Source organism: Physeter macrocephalus, unplaced genomic scaffold (genome assembly GCF_002837175.3).
Source record: "Physeter macrocephalus isolate SW-GA unplaced genomic scaffold, ASM283717v5 random_1025, whole genome shotgun sequence".
NCBI lineage: Eukaryota > Metazoa > Chordata > Mammalia > Artiodactyla > Physeteridae > Physeter > Physeter macrocephalus.
The window spans coordinates 1-25,000 of NW_021146691.1; the positions used below are offsets into that span (position 1 = coordinate 1).

General features: G+C 52.3%; 1 protein-coding gene across 1 annotated transcript; it reads right to left on the reverse strand.

Annotated features, from left to right (window-relative positions):
• Nucleotides 1-122: 122 nt before the first annotated feature.
• LOC102977134 (DExH-box helicase 34) lies at nucleotides 123-20,705 on the reverse strand (the record flags this gene model as incomplete). The annotated part of the gene is made up of 13 exons (XM_028486942.2): nucleotides 20,643-20,705; nucleotides 19,223-19,503; nucleotides 16,850-17,842; nucleotides 14,141-14,452; nucleotides 12,644-12,898; nucleotides 9,834-9,936; nucleotides 8,659-8,876; nucleotides 5,319-5,493; nucleotides 3,782-3,975; nucleotides 2,968-3,069; nucleotides 1,159-1,401; nucleotides 740-913; nucleotides 123-380 (listed from the first exon to the last, which is right to left on the reverse strand). Coding segments are annotated over exons 3-13 (2,739 nt in total), but the record flags the coding sequence as incomplete, so codon positions are not given.
• Nucleotides 20,706-25,000: the final 4,295 nt, after the last annotated feature.

The following is a 25,000-nucleotide window of genomic DNA, read 5'->3' on the forward strand; positions in this document are numbered from 1 at the left end:
GGCCTTGGGACGGGCTCGGGGCTGGGGGCAGCCAGCACCTAGTGGGAGGGCGGGGCTCAGCAAGGGGTGGACCTGCCAAGGCCACCCAGCCAGGTCTGGCTCTTGGGACCTGCAGGTCCCACGTCAGCAGCCGCAGCGAAGCTGAATGCGGGGAGGAGCGAGGGGGTAACCCCAGACGGCGAGGGGCACCCGGAGGTCACTGTCCCGCCCCTCACGTCCCCGATGGAGGGCTTCCCCCCACCCCCGCCTGGGCTCAGGGTACCTCGGCTCCCGTCGCCGCCCCTGGCCTCCTGTTCCTGCGTGTGCAGCACCTCGGGGCTGTTGGCGAAGATGCAGGTGGGGTGCAGCACGGCGCCCTGCTTGGTCTCGGTGTGGAAGATCTGGAGAAGCCGAAGGCGGACACTGGGTGACGGATGCCCTCAGACTTGCTCTTCCCGCTGCCAGGTTCCCTCCTCCTCATCTCAACTCAGAAGCCTCCTCCTCCAGGAAGCCCTCCCTGACCTCCTCCCAGGCTGATCAGGTCCCCCTCAGCCCCTGGGTCCCCATCCCGACCCCAACCACTCTGGTCATCTGTCTGGAAACGAGTCTATCCCCTGCCCCCGCCACTAGACTGCAGCCCCACAAGAGCATGGCCAGGGCTGTTTCAGTCACTGCTGTATCCCCAGCACAGAGCAGGTGCTGGGAAGGGGTGACAGACGACAAAACACACACGGGGACGGGGAGAGGGCAGGAGACCCACCTGGTCCGAGTCCTTGCGGCCGCTGTTGCACGGGTCCGGGACGGCAAGTTGCGGGTAGAGGCCCCGGCCCAGCACCAGCTTGAGCAGAGCCATCTGGTCCCGAGTCAGGGCCTGGGCCGAGCTGGCGGCGGCCTGCAGCTGCTCCAGGTCGTGCCGGAGCTTAAACTTCACATCCTGGTGGCAACACGGGGGAAGGTGGGTTCCCGAGGGCCCTCCCCACTACCCCAGGGGCTTGTACTGGAATCTTTCTGTAGCCTCCTGTCCACGGAAGCCAGCCTCCTGAATGAGGGCAGGGCTGTATCCTCTCGGACCCCAGAGCAGGGCCCCGTCCCGTAAGACCCCCAGGGCAGCCCACATCCCCGCTCTGACCAACCCCATCCCCCCCGCCCCAGGCACCAGTCAGCCCCACGGCGCCTCACCTGGATGTCCACGCTGTCGCCGGCCCCCTGGGAGGCTGTGCCGCCCCGGTCCTCGTCGCTGGAGCAGCCGTCCTGGTCCTCCTGGAGCCGCAGCACCTTGCGCCTGCGCCCCTGGCCCTCCTCATGCTGGCGCTTCAGCTGGTAGAGCGCCTGGCGCTCCCGGCGCTGTCGTAGCCGACTGTAGCTGTCGCCTGGCTTCGAGGCCTGGGCCCTGGCCAGCAGCCCGTGGTCTTCCAACAGCTCCTGGGGGTGGGAGGGGCCCGAGTGAGGGACACGGGGCAGGCCAAGCGTGCTCTGGATGCAGACGCACGTTCCGGTCTGGGGCCTGCTGCTGGCTCGTGCAAGACCTCACCCTCAGAGCCACACTTTTCCTCAAATGAAAAACAGGGACCTTCCTGGGACCTCCCTGCTAGGGCTGTTAGGGCTGAAAGGGGCTGTATGAGAACAACTCTTTGCACGGTGCCGGGCACATGACTGCTCCAGGAAAGAGCCATCTCTGTCATCGGCCAGCGGAACACCGGGGCCAGCCGCCAGGAGGAAGGAGAGGAGGCCGCGCGATCACCACCCAGGATCCTCCCAGGGGCCTCCTCTCCACACGGCCGTCACCAGGCTCCGGGTACGCTCAGAAATGCCAAGACCTGGGCCCCATCCCAGAATGGCTGAATCAGAATCTCGGGGGGTGGGGGTGGAATCTGGATATCACGGACCCTCCCCGCGATTCCAATGCACCTTAGACACCTACTGCCCACACCTTTGGAAGCAGTCTCCCAGGGACCTACTGCATTGGACCTTCTGTTTCTCATCGAGCCCCGACCAACAAGGAGAGATAGGATATCATATGTGACACAGAGAGTGAGAGAGAGAAAAGGACCCACACTTTTCATTAGTTTCTCAGCCTCTGGGGCTCAACAAAGGTTGAACCGTCGCTCTTTATAGACAGTCAGAGACGTTGAGAGATGCCAAGAACAGCTGGGCTGTTGGCGGTCCCCGACGTGGAGACCCCTGTGATTGCGTGGGTGGCCTTGGCGGCGACCGTCCACTCTGGACCGCAATCTGCCCTCCTGCAGCCGAGAGGAACAGTTACACCAGGGGCTCTTTTATTTTCGTTCCGTGGCACGCTACACGACCGCAGGGAAGTACTCGGCACTGGATCTTTTTGTGCTCGAATGGAAAGATGCCCGTGGAATATTAACAACACAGGCAAGCTGTAGAACTACATCCTCATAACGATGATGAAAACTGCAAACACTTGTATGGGAACACCTGTGTGTCAGGCCCTTCTAAATGCTCTACGTGTATTAACTCATTTAATCTTCATGGGAACGCTGGGAGGCAGGGGCTATTTTTGGCCTCCCCGTTTTCAGAGCGAGAAGCTGAGGCCCCGAGAGGCCCAGTAACTCGCCCAGGGTTGCACTGCTAGCAGGCGGCAGAGCTCAGATTCACTGCTGGGATGTCTGGCTCCAAATCTGGTGCCCCGTGCAGCCTGCTGGCACTCGGCCAGCTCGGCTCCCCCACTCCAGAGAAGGCGGCTTTTCGTGAGGATGCGGCTTGTGACCCTGTCCACCCCTCCAGGAAGCCCTCCTGGATCTCTACTCCTTTGCCCGGGCCCCACCCCACACCTGGTGATGTGACGGTAGGGGAGGCGGGCGTAGGGTGGGACCCTTGATGACTGTCAGAGGATGCGAAGCCGTGTCGCAGAAGGTGTTCATACACACCCCACTCCAGCGCCCCCCACCCCCGCTCGCCAGGTCTGTTCCTGGCCCCGTCTGCCTGGGAAGGCCGGCCCTCACCCCTCCTCCCGGGCCTCACCTTGAACTGGCGCCGCAGGTTGGCCATCTCATACAGCCGATGCTCTTCTATGCCCCGGTGGCGGCACCACCTGCGAGAGTTTCTGCTCCGTTCAGATTTCACCTGGGTGGAGGTCCGGCCACCAGAGGGTCAGGGCCTGGCCAGCTGGGAGGAGGGATGGGGGTGCCGACCCACTGCCCAGACAAACCCAGTGTGAGCCCAAACACCAGCCTCTGGGAGGATGGCAGGCAGGCCTGCCGGCCCTCCCTCAGCGCCACCTGCTCTCCTCCTTCTTCCAGGTCTCAGCCCCACTGCCCCCTCCTACAGGAAGCCCTCCCAGACACCACATGGGGTCAGACACCCTCCTTGGGCTCTCCCAGCCCCTTTGGACTCCCCATCACAGCCCATTCTGGGTGGTCACTGCCCAGGGACAGTCTCTCTCCTGCACTGAGCTGGGAGCCCCAGGAGGGCCAGGCCAGGTAGTTTTAGTCACCACTGGGTCCCCAGCACTGCCCAGAACAGGACCCGGCCCGGTCAAGGAACGTGTGCTCGAGATATAGCCCCCACCCTAAGGCATCTAAACTTTCTCCAGATGGCACTGGCTTTCGTCAGTGCTTCAGGACACGCTCCAGGCTCCCCTTCAGGCGGGGGCCTCTGCACGCGCTGGTCCCATGACCGGAGTCGGGGTCCTCCCCAGACAGGCCCGGCCTGCGGAGGGCTCAGTGGTCGTCCCTGGGGTGGGGGTGGGGCGCACAAGGAGGAGCCACAGCCTCAGGGAGGCCCTGGCCCCGTGCAGAACGACAGCCAGATGGGGGCACCCTGCTGTCAACCTCACCTGCACCCAGGCGTTGAAGACGTTGAGGAGCGTGAAGGGGTCGCCCTGGTCACTCTCCAGGGGTCGCCGCGCCGCCACACACTCGGGGTTGCTCTGGGCGCTGCGGGTGAAGGGCGACTGGACGCTGAGGGCGGCGGCGATGGTGAGCACAGGCTCCGCCAGGTGGAACATGGAGCCCAGGATCAGCATCTTCCCTGCGGGCAGAGACCGCGCTGAGCCTCCTGGGCGCCTGACAGTGTCCCCAGCCCTCTGGGACCCCTGACCCACCCTCCACCTCACCCACAGAGGGCCTCGGGAGCCAGAGGGACAGAATCAAACCCAGAATCGGATCCCAATGTGATGGAAGACTGTTTCCACCTGCCCCAAGGTCAGTGGCCTGCATGTCACACATCTGACTCACCCTCACTGTTCCCCTTGCCTATCTTTCCAGAAAGTTCCTATTACACATGTAGCTTCATAAGATTAGGTAGGGCAGTAAAACAAGGCTGTCCCAGAACCCCTTAGCTCTGTCACCTCAGGCAAGTCCCTCCACCTCTCTGTGCCTCTGTTTCCCCATCTGTGAAATGGGTTAACTGCAGCATCTACCTACTGTGAGGATGAACTGTGTTTCACCTGTGAAGCACTGGGAGCTCCACCTAGCACAGAGCAAGAATAGTAACTGAGCCACCTGGGCCCAGAACTGCCCAGCACTGCATCCTCTGTGTCTCCTGCTCCGCAGGGTCCGGGGACCGACGGTGCCTGCCTGGCTGGGGCGTGCCTCCCTGGCGAGCGAGTGACAGCCTTTCTCTGAGCCTCGTTTTCCTCAACTGTACAACAGGAGCGCCCAGAGGCCCTCCCCTCACCAGGTGAAGATGACATAAGGGCCACAAAATCTTCCACTGACACAAAGCAAATGCACACAGACTGTTCTCTTTCTTCTCAGATCTGATTCTCCTTGCACTAGCCCCATTTCCTTCTAAAATAAACAAAAATACCCATTTCCATAGCTGTGGGTGGCCCTCAGGGTTGGTGGTACCCAGCCTGCTGCCCGTCCTGGCGCTCAGGCGTGTCGCGATGACGGGGACTTTAACGATACTGATACAGGCAGAGAGCTCCCCTGAGCGTTACGCTTGGGAAGCGCTGCCCCAGGTGGTAGAACTCAGCTAGGAATATTCTCTGGGCCATGGATTGTTGGTAGACACAGAATGTCTCAAGTCAGGAGAACTGGGCGAGATGAATATGCCTCGGTCAGCAGGTCCCTCGGGAGGCGCAGGGATGACTCGGGATGAGCAAGAGGAAGAGGTCGGGCGGTTCTGACATCCAACCGCAAGAGAGGGTGAACCACAGTGGGGCTGGGACACGCTGTGCAGACGAGGGAAGTGTCTGTTTTGTTTACTGCTGTATCCCTGGCGCTAGAACAGGACCTGACACAGAGGACCTAAGAATGAATGCACAGGGCCCAGAGCAGGACCAGACTTGCCCCCGGGTCACTCAGAGCAAGCGGTGTCCCACAGCCATTCCCAGGACCCTGTGTGATCACCCAAAGGGGGGTCCTCACCAATCACGACGTCCACAGGCAGCTGGGCCAGCAGGGACCCAATGGGGGTGAGGGCCTCTGAGCTGTCCAGGGCCCCCTGGTCCCGGAGGTAGAGGATGGCCGTTTCCAAGCTGGTTGGTGGGGGGGGCTCGATGAAGGGAAAGGTTCGGGGGTCCCCCACACTCATGCCCTTCATCTGGAATGAGAACCAAACCCTGTCAGGAATGGGGAACACATGAGCCGCTGTGGAACACTGGGAGACTCAGGGAACACAAACCTGAGATACTTTAAAATGCCCAATGTCAAGGCCCATTGTACAGAAGCAGGGAAGGAGGGCCATTATCTGTCTGTCTGCCTAGCAGCTCTTCTCCACACCCTGGCCATGGAGCGAGCAGACGATCTAAGCTGGACCAATTGAGGTTTCTCAGCCCCTGGTCAGAGCGACTGACTAAGGAATGAGCACATGACCTGAGCTGGGCCATTCAGAATCCTTCCCTTGGACTTTGCAGACTGGAGCTGAGAGAGAGAAGCTCCAGCATCCTCTCTGGTTGTGAGGGGCCAGGATGGAAGCCCAGCGCTGTTGTGGTTAGTTTTTCCACTGCCTGGAAATTAGCCCATTCACAGCAGATGGAGAAATCCTTAATTTTTCCTAAGCTAGACCTCCCCCCAACATGGACACACAAATCCATAAAATCCCCTTTTCTGCTAACAACAGTTTGAGTTGGGCTCCTCTCACTTTTGACCAAAGCATCCCGACTGATTCAAAGGCCCAGAGGGGTAGCAGGTCATGGGGAGAAAGCAGTGAAACATGAACCATCACCAGGCCTGGCATGGCATAGGGAAAGAGGACCTCTCTGGTGAGTGGATGAAGGAAAGGCTGGCATGGCGGCTCACATGACCATGAGAGGGTGAGAACAAGGCCCAGAGAACCTAGGGGTTCAGCCAAAGTCTCTGGGTAAGGTGACCTGCTCTCCTGGGCCTGATCTGGAGGGCACCAGAAGTTCTGGCATCCACCCAGCAACCAGCGGGACCACCTTCCTCCCTGCTCAATAAGCTGTGGTGTTGTCTGGGAGATAACTAATACTCATTAAAAGACCTTTGAATGAGAAGCTCTGGGTGAGGGGTAGGGCGCGGATGCTTTTTGTTTTTTTAAGCGCTCTCATGATTCCAACGTGTAGCTGGGACCGTGAATCACCGCTCTGATCCAGTCAGGCAATGCCACCCCCCGCCCCGGACACTTACAGGTCACAGAGTAGACACGTGACCCAGTTCTACTGACAAGACAGGACGGGAGACCAGCCAGGGGGCTTCTGGAAAAGGTTCCCACGGCCTTAAAAATGAGACCCACAAATTGGGAATCCCCTGGCGGTCCAGTGGTTGGGGCTCTGCGCTTTCACTGCCGTGGGCCTTGGTTCAATTCCTGCTTGGGGAACTAAGATCCTGGAAGCTGCTCGGCATGGCCAAAAAAAAGAGACCCACATAGAGGGGCAGTTCATGGCCTCTGCAGCCAGAGAGTAAAGCAGGAGGAGGTGCTGCCCATGGCTACCCGAGCAGGGTGGCATTCATGAGGCACGCTCTGGAGCTTGACAGCCTCAGATGGAATCGGGCTCTGCCACTTGCCAGCCATACCACATGGATCAAGCTACTTAACCTCTCTGCATCCTGTTTCTCATCCATAAATTGGAATAAGTTTACCTACTACAGAGATTGTGTGAGGAGCAAAAGTTATACACAGGCAACTAGAGCAGAGCTATGGCCACAGGAAGTACTAGGTAAGTGCTTTCTATCATCATCATCATCGTCGTTATGAGGACAGCTGCTGCTAAGCTGAGGCTGGAAAGCTGGAAAAAACCCCGGTCCTTTTTGACATCACCATTCTATTGAAATAACCAAGCCTGGGGACTTCCCCGGTGGTCCAGTGGGTAAGACTCCACGCTCCCAGTGCAGGGGGCCCGGGTTCAATCCCCGGTCGGGGAACCTAGATCTCACGTGCCGCAACTAAAAAAAGATCCCACGTGCCGCAACTAAGTCCTGGCACAACCAAAATACATTAAGTAAGTAAATAAATATTCAATAAATAAATAAATAACCAAGCCTGGAATTTCCCCATCTCAACGTTTCTTGTTGTGTGAAATGGTACGTTTTCTGTATTGCTCAAGTCAGCATTTTTCAAACAGCAGGTTATGTGAGTCAGGAACTCCATGGCATGGGTCACAACTGGCATTTTTTTAAAAGGAAATCAAATGAATAGAAACAATCAGTGTACATCACCCATAGGAAAGGGGGCTGGTTCATGCCCCTCTCCCACCTGGGCACGTGTGAGCCTGAGGCAGATGCCACCTGCTGTTCCCCACTTTCAACTTCTGCTTCTTCCTGAGCACAGAGACTACACTTCCCAGCCTCCCCTGCAGTGACGTGCGGCCACAGAACCGAGCTCTCACCAGGGTGAGTGGAAGGGAAGTACACTGCTTGTGGACCTGGCCCTCACACCCTCCCAAACGTAAGTCCCACGCTCTCTCCCCATCGCTGGCTGACACACATGATGAAGAGGCCCCAGGGAGATGATGGAGCCATGAGAGGAAAAAGGCCCAGGTCTCTGAATAAAGGAAACTGCCCACCAACCCAAGGACTAACGTTCTGCTGTGTTGGCTGTGTTGGCTGTTATGTGAGTGGGTCTATTTGTCACAGAAGCCTAATCTAAGCAAAACTAACTACTGAGATATGAGCCATGACATAAAATGTAGTGAGAAACCCCGGTTTTTTGTGTGTTTGTTTTTGTTTTAATAAATGTATTTATTTATTTTTGGCTGCGCTGGGTCTTCGTTGCTGCGCGCGGGCTTTCTCTAGTTGCGGCGAGCGGGGGCTGCTCTTCGTTGTGGTGCGAGGGCTTCTCACTGCAGTGACTTCTCTTGTTGCGGAGCACAGGCTCTAGGCGCACAGGTTTCAGTAGTTGTGGCGTACAGGCACAGTAGTTGCGGCTCACGGGCTTAGTTGCTCCGCGGTATGTGGGATCTTCCCGGACCAGGGCTCGAACCCATGTCTCCTGCATTGGCAGGCGGATTCTTAACCACTGCGCCACCAGGGAAGCCTGAAACCCCGGTTTTAAAAGCCACTTCTTGATGGGTTTTCTTTTATAGCTGAAAGCATTCTGATTGAGTCACAAGGTTCTTCCCACAACCCTGTGGATTTGGGGGAACAGTTCTCCCCTCAATACGGGATCTGACATTTGGAAGGAATGAGTTCCACTCAGTGGCCTGGCCAGCCGTGCCCTTCCTGACCCTGAAACCATGTCTAAATGCCTCCTGGGTTCCTCTCTGGCACCAGCTCTCAGGATCCAGTCCCCTACCAGCCCCTGCCTCACCTGCAGCACCAACGCATCCAGGGCGACCCTCCGAATCTCCGGGACAGGGTAGGGGGCGAAGGCATCGTAGTCCGATTCGGCATAGAGGCGGAAGCAGACACCAGGGCCCGTGCGGCCCGCCCGGCCCTTACGCTGCTCGGCACTGGCCTGACTGATCCAGAACTCCTGCAGCCGCTGCAGTTTGGCCTGCGGGTCATAGCTCATCTCCTTCACCTTCCCTGCGTGGGCAGGAGGGTAGCAGGGAGGGAAGGGAATGTGTGTGCAGGAGCCACGTGGGCCCTCCATGCGCCTGGCCCTCTACCCAGCCGTTCACTCACTGACACCCTCACTTACTCCTTTGTTCCAGTAACACTAACTGAGAGCTTACTCTTGGCCCCACCCTACCATTTTGTTAATGTATTCTTTAGTTTCCTCATTCACTTATCTTTTCATTTATTTTCTCAAGCCTTTTCTTACTCAGAGGTTCAGTCATCCAACATAAAATTATGGAATCTTTTATCATCAGTGGCATCAGATTCAATACAATAAGATAACCGCCGACATTTACTGAGCATTCACCCTGTGCCAGGTACCAGCCTCAGCCCCCAAATGTACTAACTTCTTTAATCCGCACAACCTGAGGGAGGTGCCGTTATTATATTGCCATTTTACAAATGAGCAAACTGACGCACTGAGAGTCACACGGCTGGCAGTGCGCCTGCAGGCTGGCCCCAGTGTCTCCACGCCACTAGGCTATGCTGGCTTTCCAGAGAACAGTCTAGTTGCGAAGACAGACAATAAATAGATCAAGATATATAAAATATAATGCCCATACTATGAAGAAAAATAAAGCCTCATAAGGGAAGTGACAGTGAAAGGAGATCACTTAGATAAAGTGAACAAGTGGGCTTCTCTAATGGGGAGACATTTGCGCAGGTCCTGAAATAAGGTGAGGGAGTGACCCGTGTAAAAATCTGGGGAGAGACGGCTCTCAGCAGAGACGACGGTAAGTGCAAAGGCCCTGAGGCAGGAGCAAGCTAGGAAGGGCTGAGCAAGATTAAGATGCTGCCACTGCTCCACAGCCCTGAACACTACCTCCTCCCTGCTGTGGTCCGGAGTTCCCTCACTACATGTGCACAGCTCCAAACCCCACATTTCTCACCAGATCCTTGAGGTAGCTGCGGGGCAGCGCTTACCAGAATCTACGACAAAGCGGATCCCATCAATGGTGACTGAGGTTTCAGCGATGTTGGTGGAGAGGATGCACTTCCGGACTCCAGGTGGGGCCACGTCGAACACCTGGGGTATAGTGAAGAGGCGGCATCAATGCCTTGTCTTTCTCTCACCCCAGGCCCTTTGCACAACTAACTCGGCACTCACTAACCCATGTGTCCAGTGGCCTCCTGGATGCCTCCTGGATGTCCCATGGGCACCTCACAGTCGTATGTCTAAAACAGCCTCAGCACCTTCTACTGAACCCTTCCCTACTCGGGCCCCCATCTTAGAGATGGCTCATCATCTACTGCATCACCAGGGCCAGAAACCTGGGCTGTCCTGGGTGTTCCCTCCCTTCTCACCCACCCAGCCACACCTGATCACCTTGAACATCTCATGAATTCACTCACTCCTCCCCAAACCCACAGCCCCTGCCCTGCCCCACGTCCCTCCTTTCCCACCCCAATCCCGCTCCAGCTTCCTCCCTGGTCTCTAGTCTCATCCCCTCCCATCCAGCCTTCACATGCAGCAGAGGGATCTGCTAAAGCACAAACTGGCACTGCCCGCCACCTCGCTCAGAACCTTCCCATGACACCCCCCGTGCCCTCAGGACAAAGCCCACCACCACATTGGGTCTTCAAGGTCCCTGGTGGTCTAACCCTGCCCACCTCTCCAGTCCCATCTCTCCTGACTTCCCCTTCACAATCTGGACCCAGCCACTTTGAGTGCGGTTTCCCAGCTGTCCCATCTTTCTCTCACCCCAGGCCCTTTGCACAAGCCCTTCTCATGGACCCAAGAGACAGCCAAGCACAGTGGTTAAGAGTGGCTGTCAGCAACTGCAGCCTGCAGGCCAAATCCACCCTGCCACCTGTTTTTGTAAATCAAGTTTTAATGGAACACAGCCTCACCAGGTCAGTCTACAGCTGCTTTCTACCTGTAATAATAGAGTAGTTACGACAGAGACCATAGAGCCCATTAAACCTAAAAATTTGCCCTCTTCACAGAAAGTCTGCCAACCTCTGGTTAAGGGCTCTGGTACCAAATTACCAAGTTCTACAGCCTGGCTCTGCCAATTATGTGACTTTGCATAAGTGCCTACGCCTCAGTTTCTGTATCTATTGAATGGGGACAACAGGACCTGGCAGACAGGGTGGCTGTGAAGATTAGAGACAAGGAGTACACTACACAGAGCTCAGGACTCTGCCCAGAACAAAACAAGTGCTCCACACACTTGAGCTGGGACACGCTTCTCCTCACCCCCTTCCTAGAACGGGGCTTTCTCAGGTCTCCACGTGTAGAGTCCCTTCCTCCAGGAAGCCTTTCCTGAATCCACCATGATTCTGCTCTCAGAGTATCCAGAGTTCTCCTCTACCACCTGTGGGATTGTCAATTACTTGTCTAACCCCCGCTCAGCAGACCAGCAGCTTGAGGGGAAGAACCATATCTCAGCTCCCACTGTGTCCCAAAGAGGCCCCTTGGAGCAAGGGGGGCACTAAGGAGGTGCTCAAAGGTTGTTTCTTTAATCACTAAACAACCTAGTCTGACCTGAAGGGATTCTTCCGGAAGTGACTATGGTAGTCAGCCTCCAGGACAGCCTGGGGGAGTCTCAACTCCCGTGATTCACACCCTCACCCAGTACCTTCCCCCTGAACAGGGCAGACTGGGTTAAAAACTAAGGGATAGGGCTTCCCCGGTGGCGCAGTGGTTAAGAATCCACCTGCCAATACAGGGGACACGGGTTTGAGCCCTGGTCCGGGAAGATCCCACATGCCGCGGAGCAACTAAGCCCGCGCGCCACAACTACTGAGCCTGTGCTCTAGAGCCCGCGAGCCACAACTACTGAAGCCCACGTGCCTAAAGCCCGTGTTCCGCAACAAAAGAAGCCACCGCAATGAGAAGCCCGCACACTGCAACGAAAAGTAGCCCCCACTTGCCACAGCTAGAGAAAGCCGGTGCACAGCAATGAAGACCCAATGCAGCCAAAAATAAATAAATAGAATAAATTTTTAAATAAATAAATAAAATAAAATTATCTACTATCTGGAAATTTACAAAAAAAAACAAAAAACAAAAAAAACTAAGGGATACTGTAGAAATGATGGTTTGTGATTTCCAAAGCTAGGTCATAAAAGACATTGGGGCTTCTACTTTGGTCTCCTGGGAAGAGCCAGCCACCATATTGTGAGGACACTCAAACAGCCCCCTAGAGAGGCCCCCAGCCAACAGCCAGCTCCATCTGAGAAGATAATCCTTCAGCCCCAGTCAAGCCTTCAGATGAGAGCATCCCCAGCTGACATCTGACTGCAACCTCATGAGAGATCCTGAGCCAGAACCATCCAGCTAAGCTCCTCCCAGATTTCTGATCTACAGAAACTACGTGAGATAATGAATGTAACAGTAAACGTGCTGCTAGGTTTGGGGGTAATTTGTTACACGGCCATCAATAACTAAGACAGTGACCCAAAGGCCTCTCTCCCAGCACCCTTCCATCCCAACCAGGCGGTCTCTTCACCGTTCCCCACACCCCACTCACAGGTTCCCACCTCCAGGCCTTTGCACAAGCTGGTTCCCCCGACCTGGACTGCCTTCCTCCCTCTCCTCCTACTCAAAACCCTCCTTGTCCTCCAAAGCTCAGCTCCAATGCCTCCCACCTCATCAGGAACTCAAAGATGGGAGCAGCCCCTCTGCAGCCCACAGCCCTGGCTTTTGGGGCCACATCAGTCCTGCATTAGCCGCCCTCAACCCCTCCTAGACCGCCATCTGCCCCACGCGGCCTGGCTGCACGCGCCACCTTGTCCTGGTCGGCCACAGAGAGGGCACCGTGCAGCGGCAGCACGGCCCAGCGCTGGGTGTGGCTGGCGTAGGTCTGGGCGGCCTCGAGCACGGTGCTGATCTCCGCCATGCCACTGAGGAAGACCAAGAGGTCACCCCGCTCCTCGGGTGGGTACTTATTGTCAATGGCCTCCAGCACCCTGAGGAAGGGCCGCGGGTCCAGCTTCTCCGACTTGGATGTTGTCGGCTCGGCCTCCTGCGGCTGGTACACGACCTGTGAGGAGACGGCCCCAGGCAGGAGCATACCTGTCACTCCAGCTCCTGAGCAACGGGGAGGTCACAGGCTGACAGAGAAGACACAGATCAGTCAGGCAGCAGACAGCACACTCAAAGACGATAATTTGAGAAGGATGTAATAAAAGGTCAAAGTATCAAGGTAATTGGAAGGTTTCTGGGGTGCTGGTAATGTTCATGTTTTTTTAATCTGGGTGCTGGCTCTATACAGGTATTTAATTTGTGAAAATTAATTGAGCTGTACACTTGTGATATGGGTACTCTTTTGTATCCGGAGTATAACTCCAACAAGAACAAAATTTTAAGGGGTGGAGTTGGGATTAAAACTCTAGAAATCACTTCTCTGAAAGAATCCTCACTGTTTCTAATGGCTACTTAGAAGACAGACTGATGGGCATTTAGACCCAGAAACCACAAGGGACAGTGCATCTCCTGGTGCTAGGAACCTCAGAGCTCTTAGCAATTCTTGGGCCCAAAAACAAGAGGAAGTAGTGGTTATCAAAACCATAAAGGAGAGAGCTGTGTGGAGAGACATCTCGAAAAGGAGCTGTGACTTCGGGTGAGGGTCACAGTTCACTGGAGACCTCGGGGGAGGGGGCTGACTCTCCTTTTCCCACTGGCCAACCAGAAGGCAGAGGGAAAGGGGTCCGTTTGTGCCTCCCAGGGAAGACAGGAAGGTGGGGAAGGGACAGGGAGATCTGGAAGGGCAAACAGAAGCGGTCGAGCACAGGGTCATGTCTGTCTGTGCGTGGGATTCAAGTCCTGGCTCTGCCACTTCCGAGATACTGCTAAACACCCTGTAATGCACAGGGCAGCCAAGAATTATCCAGACCCAAATGTCAAAAGCGCCGAGTCCGAGAAACCCTGCCCTATGAGACGGTAGAGCAATGAGAAAAGAGGAGCCTGGGTCCCTGAATGACCACGTAGAACAGAGCTGCCCATCAGCCTGGACCAGCTACACTTGGCTGGCTTGGGTTATATAAGAAAAATTTATTTCTACGTTATCTGAGCCTTTAAATTTTGGGGTCTCCTCTAACAAGCACTTAGCGCTCTATCCAGCACACTGTAAATGCTCCAAAAACAGCAACTTTAAAAGAAAGAGAGAGAGAGAACGTCATTAATCAAAGAGATGGGAAACAGAGAAGAAGAGAAGAGAAGGGACATGTCCAGGGTGGCCAGAGACTAGGTGGGAAGTCGGGGGGGTGGGGAGGGGGGCACTGACCGTGATGGGGAACAGCCTCCCGGGCACCTGTACCACAGGGGCATTGCCGAAGTAGCTGGAAAAGAGCGAGATGTTGATGGTGGCTGACATGAGGATGACCTTGAGGTCAGGTCGCTGGGGCAGCAGGCGCCGGAGGATACCCAGGAGGAAGTCGTTGTGGAGATGCCGCTCGTGGACCTCATCCACGATCAGGACCTGGTACTGCGGCAGGCTGGGCTCCCGCTGGATTTGCCTCAGGAGCAGCCCCACTGTCAGGAACACAATCTTGGTGGCCGCCGAGCGTGTGCTCTCAAAACGGACCTGGTAGCCGACCTGGGAGCGGCGGGCGGTGGGAGCACGTGGTCAGGACAGGACAGGGCCTGGGCCACAGCCCCTCGCCCTCCCCAAGCTGAAAATCTGAGCAAATGTCCCACATCAGACTCTGGAGTCCAACAGGCTTGGGTTCAAATGCCACCTCTGCCACTTAGTGCTGTTGACTTGGGCAATTCCATCCCACAGATGCCTATTTGTTCCTCCTAGATGCTGTGAGAATTACATGTGCTAATGCACATAAAGTACTTGGCACAGAGCCTGATGTATGATACTAATTAATTATAATAGTAATGCTTAACCTTTCTTTGAGTCCTTTCTATGTACCAGGAGCTTCTTTAAATCTTTATGTATATCAACTCACTTCATCCTCACAACTACCACACAATATAAGCACTAGTATTACCCTCACCTCAGAAATGGAGAAACGGACACCAGTCATCCAAAGTAAAACTGCTAAAAAGTGTTATTGAGAGGAAATGTATCTTAACCCCTACCTCACATCATACACACATAGATTTCAGATGAATTACAGTCCTACATGTAAAGGTTTTTGAAAAAAAACAGAACATCTTCATGACCTTAAAGTATGCAAAAATTCCTTACACAGAACCCAAAGAGTGGCAACCATAAAAAGAAAATGACAGACTGTGTTATATTTAAATGAAATGACACCATCATCAAAAGACACCATTCAGAAAATGAAAGGAAACTCACAGAATAGAAGACAAGATTTACAATACATGAATCCTACAAAGGCCTCATATCCAGATTCTATAAAGACATATAAATCAAGAACAAAAGCACAGAAAACACAAAAGCAAAATGGGAAAAAGACTTGAACAGACACTTCACAAAAGAGGATCTCCAAATGGCTAATACACACATGAAAAGGCACTCAACGGCCTTAGTCATCAAGGAAACACAAATTAAAACTCACAATGCAGGGACTTCCCTGGTGGTCCAGGGGTAAAGAATCCCCCTTCCAATTCTGGGGACGTGGGTTCGATCCCTGGTCGGGTAACTAAGATCCCACATGCCGCGGGGCAACTAAGCCCTCTCGCCACAACTAGAGAGAGAAAAACCCGAATGCCACAACTAGAGAGAAGCCCACGCGCCACAAGGAAAGGTCCTGCATGCCACAACTACTACCCAACACAGCCAAAACAAAACAAAACTCACAATGCAAATTAAAATGTGATATCACTACAGACCCACTGGAAAATCTAAAATGAAAATGATTAACCATAACAAGTATTGGTATGACCCAGTGATCCTACTCTTAGATATATAGCCAACAGAAATATGTACCAAAACACACCAAAAGGCATGTTATAGAATGTTCGCAGTGGTACCATTCACAAGAGCCTAACACTAGAACTCTCCCCAATTCCCATCAACAGTAAAAGGAACCAATATCTGCGGTGCCTTCACAATGGAATACCATACAACAGTGTGAATGAATGGTGTACATCTACATGATAATACTATAGGTGAGTCTCACAAAACTAATATTGAGCAACAGAGGCCATAATTGGCAATAGTGAGCAAGAGAACATACTTTTTTATTCCATTTATAAAAAGTAAGACAAAGAGGGACTTCCCTGGTGGTCCAGTGGGTAAGACTCTGCGCTCCCAACGCAGGGGGCCCCAGTGCAATCCTTGGTCGGGGAACTAGATCCTGCATGCATGCTGCGACTAAGAAGTCCGCATGCTGCAACTAAAAGATCCCGCGTGCCGCAACTAAGACCCGGCACAGCCAAAACAAACAAACAAATAAATAAATAAAATTTCAAAACAGTAAGAAAAAGAGGAGAAAATAATCTGTGATATTCTATCACTAACGCAGGTCTGATAATCTAGCACTAAAATGATGATGTATCCCTAAGAATAGTGATGACGCTTGAGGACTCAAGGCAGTAACTGGGAGGCGAAACGAGAAGGTTTCTGGGGGTGCTGGTAAGTTTGATTTTTTTACCTGAGTGCTAGTCACACAAATGCAGTCAACTTATGAAAATTCCAGAGTTATATACGTATGATACGTGCATTCTTCTGTGTTGAGAGTATGATAACTTCAATTAACAAAAATGTTTAAGTGGTCAAGCCAGGATTAGAACCCTAGAACTCATTAGTAGGAAGCATCCTCATTCTTTTTTGGTGACTGCCTAGAAAAAGACTGATAAACACTGAGGCATTTCCTATTTTTGACTGTTAAAGTGCTATACTGGGTAATGTTAGTGCCTTTGTCATTTGGGCCATCTCCAGGCCAATCGATAAATTTCTAGAAGCATCATGGGTAGGTCAAAGGGTAAGTGTTTTCGTAACGATACCGCCATAAGTCAACCAACTTATTCCGCAAGGTCACTGGGAAAAACTGGAAACCTGTTCTGTCCCACTCACCTGTGAGCCATACCGACTGAGGCTCTCAAAGCCAACCCGCTTGGCCAGTGAGATGCAGGCGATTCGCCGGGGCTGGGTGCATGCCACGTGACCGAAGCCAGCGGCCAGCAGGTACTGGGGCACCTGAGTGGACTTGCCGCAGCCCGTGTCACCTGCCACCACCACCACCTGGTGCTCCTTCAGCGTCTGCAGGATGCGGTCCCCATACTGGGCGATGGGCAGTGCCAAGCGCTCACGCTGCAGTTTGGCCAGCCGCCCAAACGCCTGCTTCTGGCCAAAGTCCAGGTAGTGCAACAGGGCTCGGCGGAATTCAGACACTCTCTCCGGGGCCAGGCGCCCGCCTAGCCCCCGAGAGCACCGAGCGTCGGGGCCAAGGACGGAGAAGTTGATGCGGTAGCGGGGGTCATAGGCGCGAGGTAGGTCGGCCAGTGCCGGGATGCTGTGCTTCGGATGCCTAGAGTCTTTCTCCTCCTTCCTGGTGGTCTTGAGATTCTGGAATCTCTGCAAGCGTTCAAAGAAGGTCCAGAACTTCTGGCACTCCTCGGAACCCTGCCGGATATAATCCTCATCACCGAAGAAGGCGTCCTCGAAGAGGCGACGCGTCTCTGGACAATTCCAGTCCCATTTCTCCGGGTCCTCTTCCTGACTGCGAGCCGGGGGTCGGTCTCGGGGACCCCTGCCCTCCCTTGTTCTGGGAGGCGGCATGCCGTGGCTAACCCCAGTGTTGTCACAAAACTGGCCTCAGTTCTGATCACCTGGACCAGATATTCTCAGCCATTCCCCACCTCCCGCGGTGAGAGGCCGGTGCCGGCAATAAGGAAGCACTTTCTCTTCAAAGAGCGAACTTCCTCCTCAGGGGTGGGATAGGATCACGGCAGGTGCTGGCAGAGTAAATGGCCTGCGGCCTGGGTCAAGCTGGTGACACACAGGGCACCTCATGACTCCTGTGGTGATCTCTGGGATGGACCCAAGTTCATCCTGGGATTTCGGGCCCTGAATGTTTGTGGGAGAGAACAGAAGACATTCTTTCATTTTTAGAAACATTCACTGAGCGCCTGCTGTTTTGCAAGCACTGGACTAGGGCGAGGGGCGGCAATGAGTTGGACCACACTGAGCGCCCCAGGTGGCCACTTCGCCAGGCTCTGACAATCCCCAGACGGAGGCTGTGATACAGGAAGCCCAGGGGGTTGCGGGAGCCTTCCTTGACCGTGCTGGGGACTCAGGGAAGGATCCCCGGAGGAGGGAATGTTTGACCTGAAGGAATGTAGGTCATGTGGCCAGTCAACAGCAGAACGTGGTCCTGAGAGGCGATAACATGAGAGAGTTGTGGTCCACTGAGTTCCAGGACTCTTGGGAACCCTTTGAAATCAAGTGCACAGTTTTCCAAGTGTTGCATTATGTATGTTTTGTTTTTGCCTGCCCGGCACTTTTTTTTTTTTCCAGAAAAACGTATGCACTTTCCTTTGGAGAGCAGCCCTTCTTGGAACCCACATGGTTCCCACTGCCTTTAAGTTAAGAGAATTCCTACTGGTTGGGCAAGTGACAAAGGCCTGGCCAATCACAGTACCCTACTCCCCCTTTAACCAGTGACTGGTCTGAGGACTGGACACACCGGCCCGAGGAGGGCCAATCAGGGCCTTTCCCTGAAATTTACACTATGTTATTAGGAGAGAAAAGCTTATTTACTGTGGCTAAGCAAGGACAATATAAACAGAGAGTTGTTTGTAGTAGCTCTTAAACAGTCTTCCCTAGAAATCTATCCTACAGAAAAGCCTGCAAGCGGCACAAGGAGGCCCACGCAGGATGGTCAGCGAGCAGCTACAAGGAGAGAAGTGGAAGAGGGACGGGGAGAAGCTTGGCAACATCATTTAGTGCCTGAGGCTCGGTTCCCTCCAACCCTCCACTTCATGGCTACACAAGAAAATGTCTTTTTCTTAAGCTTTGGTTTCTGACTCTTAGCTGCATTAAGTCCTAACTAACAAAGCACATCCCCGCGTACGTGCAATTTTCTGGAGGGAAGCCCATCGCTCGGATTCTTAAAAGAGTTTATGATCTTAAAAGGGTCCCGAGACTTCCATGGTAGAGACTTCATGGTCAGCCAGATCTGGGTTTGAATCGCAGCTTTATCATTTATCAGATGTGTGACCACTGGCAAATTAAACCCTTTGAGGTTTTCTTCATCTATAAAATGGGGACAATACCCATCTCAAAACACTGCAATGTTTATCACCTCGCCCGGCACAGAGAAGCTAAATAGGTAACTGGTATACAAGTCCAGTGCTCTCTCTCCACCGTGACTAATAGCGAAAACAGTGAGAGGAACCACGGGCATATAACCTGGAAAAAAATTACACTCAAATGGCCACAATTCACCTTGGTTCATTAGCAATGCTTTCACCTACTCTGCCTTCAGTCTCTGAGGGCCATCACAGAAGAGTTCAGAGGTTCCATCTCTGTAGCCTCAGAGGGTCCCAGACCAACCCTAGGAGTTATCAGAGCCAGATGAGGGTTTCAGCTGAAGAACTTGTGAACCGGCAGAGCTGTTTCCCACAGAAACAGGAGCCATGCGTGGGGATGCGTGGGGCGTGCACATCACTTCCTGGTAAACAGCTGGGCTGGCTGATGCCACAGCATCTTCCGACGGAATTCCTGTTCTAGAAGGGAAGGAAAAGGCCTTGAAAGACTGCTGTGATGCCGAGCCAGTGTTTCTCAGAAAAAGACAGGGACAGTTAGATGGAGGCGAGCATTCCTCTACCTGCTACCTGCCTATCCTTGCATGGGGGCCAGAATGAGGGCATCCTCGTGACTCTCAAGGAATCCGTTCTCTGAAGACTACCTTTTGGACTTCCTGGATCTACTAGTTCCTGTGTAACTGTGTCTCGGACCATCTCTTGGTCTCTTGGCCTGTATTTCCTAGGCTTAAGGCTTTTAGAGGTTTTCTCTGCTTCCCTATTTCTCTCCTGTCTGGCTCTCCATCTTCAGGTCTCTTGTCTTTTTTGGTCCATTTTGCTCACCACCGTCATCTCTCTTCCCTTTCCTTGCCTGGTCCCATCTCTTTTCATTTATCTCATGCTCTCCCATTCTGATTCTGTTCTTTAGTCTGATTTTCTCTCCAACTGTCTTTCTCCATTCGACGCCACTCCACTTCAGTTTTCCATCTGTCTCATTTTCTGTTTGAACTTCTTTTTTCTGACTCTCCGTTTTCATCACTCTCCTCCTCCATCATGACTCTCTCATCTCCATTTCTCCCTAAAATTTTGTCACTCAGTTGTGTGAAGCTTTAAGAAGAGCTAACATTTACTTAGGGCTGACACATGTATCAGGTACTATTCTAAATCACTCATATATATTTATATGCATACGTATACATCATACACACATATACACACTTTTCTCGCAACCTTAGTTTCCACTCTCATCTTTCTACGGTTCCCTCCATTTCCCAAGTTCCCGGTGCGATCACATTTCTCTCGTAGTCCCTCTGAGCCTCTCGCCCTCGATCTCTCCAGTTTTCAGCTTCCCTCCTCTCTCAACCTCCCTGTCTCTCGGTCCCTCAGTTTCTCGAAGCTTCTTTCCGTGCCTCCATTTCTTTCAGCCTCTCTGACCCTCAGGTTCTCTGAGGAACGCTCAGGCTCCACCTCGCGCTGTTTCTCCCGGCTGCTCGGCCTCCTCCAACACATTGCCTCATCTCGGGATGTCCCTCCCCCCTCAACTCGCTCCCAAGATGTTCCCGGACCCTATCTGAGTCCGGTCGCCGCCGCCACCACCCTGCGCAGCCGCCCCGCCCACTCACCTTGTTAACCGCCGCGAACGCCTCAACTTCCGGTCCGCAGAGCCCCTCACGCGCCCGAAACCGGTCCTGCGCCTGCGCACGCCATCCTCGCAGCCCAGCCCCGCCCCACTGCAGACATGAACCAGTGAGCAGCGGCGAGCGCCCAAGACTCACTCTGCGCCTGCGTACAGCACGCTCAGGCCCCGCCTCGCTTCGGGCGGAGCCTTGGGTGACGCTGCGCCCTCTAGGGGTCGGTGGAGGCGTGACGGTGGAGACTTGCTCTACCTTGCGCTAGAAATAGCTAGTACTTGCATCTGGGCATCGCCCGGACGCTGGGGTTTTAGCCGAACTAGGAAGCTGGCCGGAGCCCAGACAGTATTAAAACAGTCCCGTTATTTACTTATTATGATTCATAATTATTCTTTTTTTTTTTTTTTTTTTTTTTTTGCGGTACGCGGGCCTCTCACTGCTGTGGCCTCTCCCGTTGCGGCGCACAGGCTCCGGACGCGCAGGCTCAGCGGCCATGGCCCACGGGCCCAGCCGCTCTGTGGCACGCGGGATCCTCCCGGACCGGGGCACGAACCCGCGTCCCCTGCATCGTCAGGCGGACTCGCAACCACCGCGCCACCAGGGAAGCCCAATTCATAATTATTAATACATAATTCTATCAATGTATAATTCACCCTATCAACTCACTAATGAATAATACAACTTGGAGGTCCTATGTTTTCCAGCGACAACAACAGGGATTAGATAGTCGTTAAATGTGAATGAATGACTAAATGAACGAGAAAAGTCAGTCCTCTTTAGTCCTAGATGGGTCAGTCATTGCAGCACTGAGCCTCAGTTTCCCTATTTATAACACAAGGATAATACCTACTTTTCAAGATCGTTGGGAAAAATAAATGCAAAAGTATACATAAGGTACATAAACTTTTTTCACTACTTTACATATTGGTGCTTCATAAATGTTAGATCTTTCTTTTTTTTTTTTTTTTTAATATATCCTTCCTGTCATTCTCCTCTTGCCTTTGGATAACTTTACAGTTAAGGAGGTACAACCTTCATTTCTGGAATCAGTTCTAGGCACTGAGGATACAAAAATGGGCAAAACAAAGGAGCTCAAATTTTGGTGGGGGAGACAGACACATAGATTAAAATAATTAGACTGTCAAGCAGAACTGCATTCTCTGCAGAGGACATCAAAGCAGGGAGGGGGCAAGGAGTGATGCTCTTTGGCCCAGTGACAGAGAAGACATCTCCCAGAAAGTAGCATTTGAGCAGAGAGCTGAAAATAGTGGGGCTGCAAGCCATGGGATCCCTGGGCGGGGACGTTCTAGGTAGAGGAAGCCCCAGAGGCAAAGACTGAGATGACCACAAACTTGGAGGGTTCAAGGGCCAGCAAGCAGGTTTGTGTGACTGGATGAAGGATAGGGGAATAGTAGGGAGAGAGGAAGAGGATAGATCGTACACACCAAAGTGAGCACTTTGGCTTCTAAGCGGAGTGAGATGGGCTCCATGGGCAGAGTTCCATGTGACCTAGATTTTAACAGAATCCTCTGGCTCCCATGTGGGGAACAGACTATATGGAATCAAGATGAGAAAAGGGGACCAGAGAGGAAGCTACTGCAGAAGGTGGCTGGACCAGGACCATGGCAGAGAAGATGGATATTTTAAGAAAGAATCTGCAGGATTGGCTGCCAGATTGGCCATGGAATGTGAGAGAGAGACGGCAAGGATGACCCCGAAGTTCTTGGCCTGAGCTTCTGGAAATATGGAGTTGCAGGAGGATGCAGGAGGATGGCTGAGAGAAAATCCAGAGTTCCATTTTGAGCATATTGAGTTATTTATTGTACATTGAGTTGGGATGTCAAGTGGGAAGTTGCATGTAACTATCAAACCCTTGAGAAACAGTTTGAACAGAGGCCAATTCTTGCATCATTACTAAAAGAAGAGGAGGAAGAAATTGACGAACAGCTGCTTAAAATGTACAAAAGAGAACTACAACTTTTTTTAGAAAAAAAGGAAATGGGAGGAAGTAAACAACAAATATGAAATCAGGAAGAAAAGCACAGACTACCGACACTGAGGTTGAGTAGCAAACTTGAAACTAGTTCTTGGAAAAACTATTAAGACCTGGTTCTTTGGAAACCTAAGGAACTCGATATATCCATGCTAACAATAAACAAAAACAAAGGAACAAACTTGAGAACAAAAGGGGGAAGTTACAACAAACCAAAAGCAGGATTTTTCTTTTTTTTAATAAATTTATTTATTTATTTTTGGCTGTGTTGGGTCTTCATTGCTGCGCGCGGGCTTTTCTCTAGTTGGGGCAAGTGGGGGCTACTCTTCACTGTGGTGCGCGAGCTTCTCATTGCGGTGGCTTCTCTTGTTGCAGAGCATGGGCCCTAGGCACACGGGCTTCAGTAGCTGTGGCATGCGGGCTCAGTAGTTGTGGCTTGTGGGCTCTAGAGCACAGGCTCAGTAGTTGTGGCGCACGGGTTTAGTTGCTCCGCGGCACGTGGGATCTTGCCGGACCAGGGCTCGAACCCATGTCTCCTGCACTGGCAGGCGGATTCTTAACCACTGTCCCACCAGGGAAGCCCACAGGATTATTTTGAATGATTAAGGGACTTCCATGGAAAATTCCACAGAAATACATCTGAAAGCTTTCATGAAATTGATTCTTCTTAACAAAAAATAAGGCTGATGCAATAAGAAAGGAAAATAAATGTCAAAAAACAGAAAAGACTCTTTGTAAATGTATCAAAGAAGAACTCTCCTAAATGGCACCTGGCCCTAATGGATTTTTTTTTTCATATCAGTAAGAATGGACTTTTATTTTTTTATTTTTTTTAACATCTTTATTGGAGTATAGCTGTTTTACAATGGTGTGTTAGTTTCTGCTTTACAGCAAAGTGAATCAGTTCCCTGTGCTATGCGGCAGCTTCCCACTAGCTATCTAATTTACATTTGGTAGTGCATATATGTCCCTGCCACTCTCTCACTTCGTCACAGCTTACCCTTCCCCCTCCCCATGTCCTCAAGTCCATGCTCTAGTAGGTCTGTGTTTTATTCCTGTCCTACCATTAATCTCTTCATGACATTTTTTTTTCTTAGATTCCATATATATGTGTTAGCATACGGTATTTGTTTTTCTCCTTCTGACTTACTTCACTCTGTATGACAGACTCCAGGTCTATCCACCTCATTACAAATAACTCAGTTTCGTCTCTTTTTATGGGCCCTAATGGATTAACAGCAGCATTTTTCCCAACTTTTCATGAAGTTATATAAATTTTCACAGGACGTAATTCATTCTACAAGGCAGTCTTGGTCTTAATAATTCACGCGTGAGAGTTCTGAATAAAATATCAAAAAATAAAATACGTCTTGTTGAGGACCTACTAAGTGTCCCTGTATCAGATAAAGAAAAAAAAAAGATAGCAAGAAAGAGATCCCCCCCACAAAAAATAAAAATAAAAAAAATTAAAACGGGCAGAAAAAGAAAGAAAGAAAGAAAGAGATCCCCACCAGTGGGAAGCTCATAATCTAGTTGGAAAAAAACAAGGTGTAGACAAATATAGTTTGTCTCTTTTTTTTTTAATTTTTTTTTTTTTTTTTTTTTTTGTGGTATGCGGGCCTCCCTCTGCTGTGGCCCCTCCCGTCGCGGAGCACAGGCAAAGTTGTGTTTGTTTCAACAGGATTTATTTTAAAATATACAAATAACACATGAAACAGGCTTAATTTTTTTTTTTTTTTTTTGCTGTATGCAGGCCTCCCTCTGCCGTGGCCTCTCCCGTCGCGGAGCACAGGCTCCGGACGCGCAGGCCCAGCGGCCACGGCTCACGGGCCCAGCCGCTCCGCGGCACGTGGGATCCTCCCGGACCGGGGCGCGAACCCGGTTCCCCTGCATCGGCGGGCGGACGCGCAACCACTGCGCCACCAGGGAAGTCCCTAGTTTGTCTCTTTTTAAGGCTTGGGATGGGTGGAGGAGAGACAGAAATTAAATTGGCCCAGATGTTGTCCTTAGGAAATTTACAGTTTAGCTGGGAATTTTTGTTCCAGAAACTTGGAGAACAGAACACTACTTCCTCCCTGGGAGGGGAATGAATCAGGGAGGACTTCCTGGAGGAAGTATTATTTGAACAAGGCGTTGAAGGAAAATTTTGGTGATCAAGAGCATGGGCGCTGGAGTCAAGTAAACATGGGGTCAAATCTCAACTCTATAACTTCCTTGCTGTGTGATCTTGGGCAAATGACCTCTGCTCCCTGGGCCTCAGCTTAGGAAAAGAAGCATCTCCCCCTGCCTGCCTGGGTTGTTGTAAGCATTACCTTAAAGGAGAAACTATGTGTAAAGTGCTACCCTGGAGTAATGA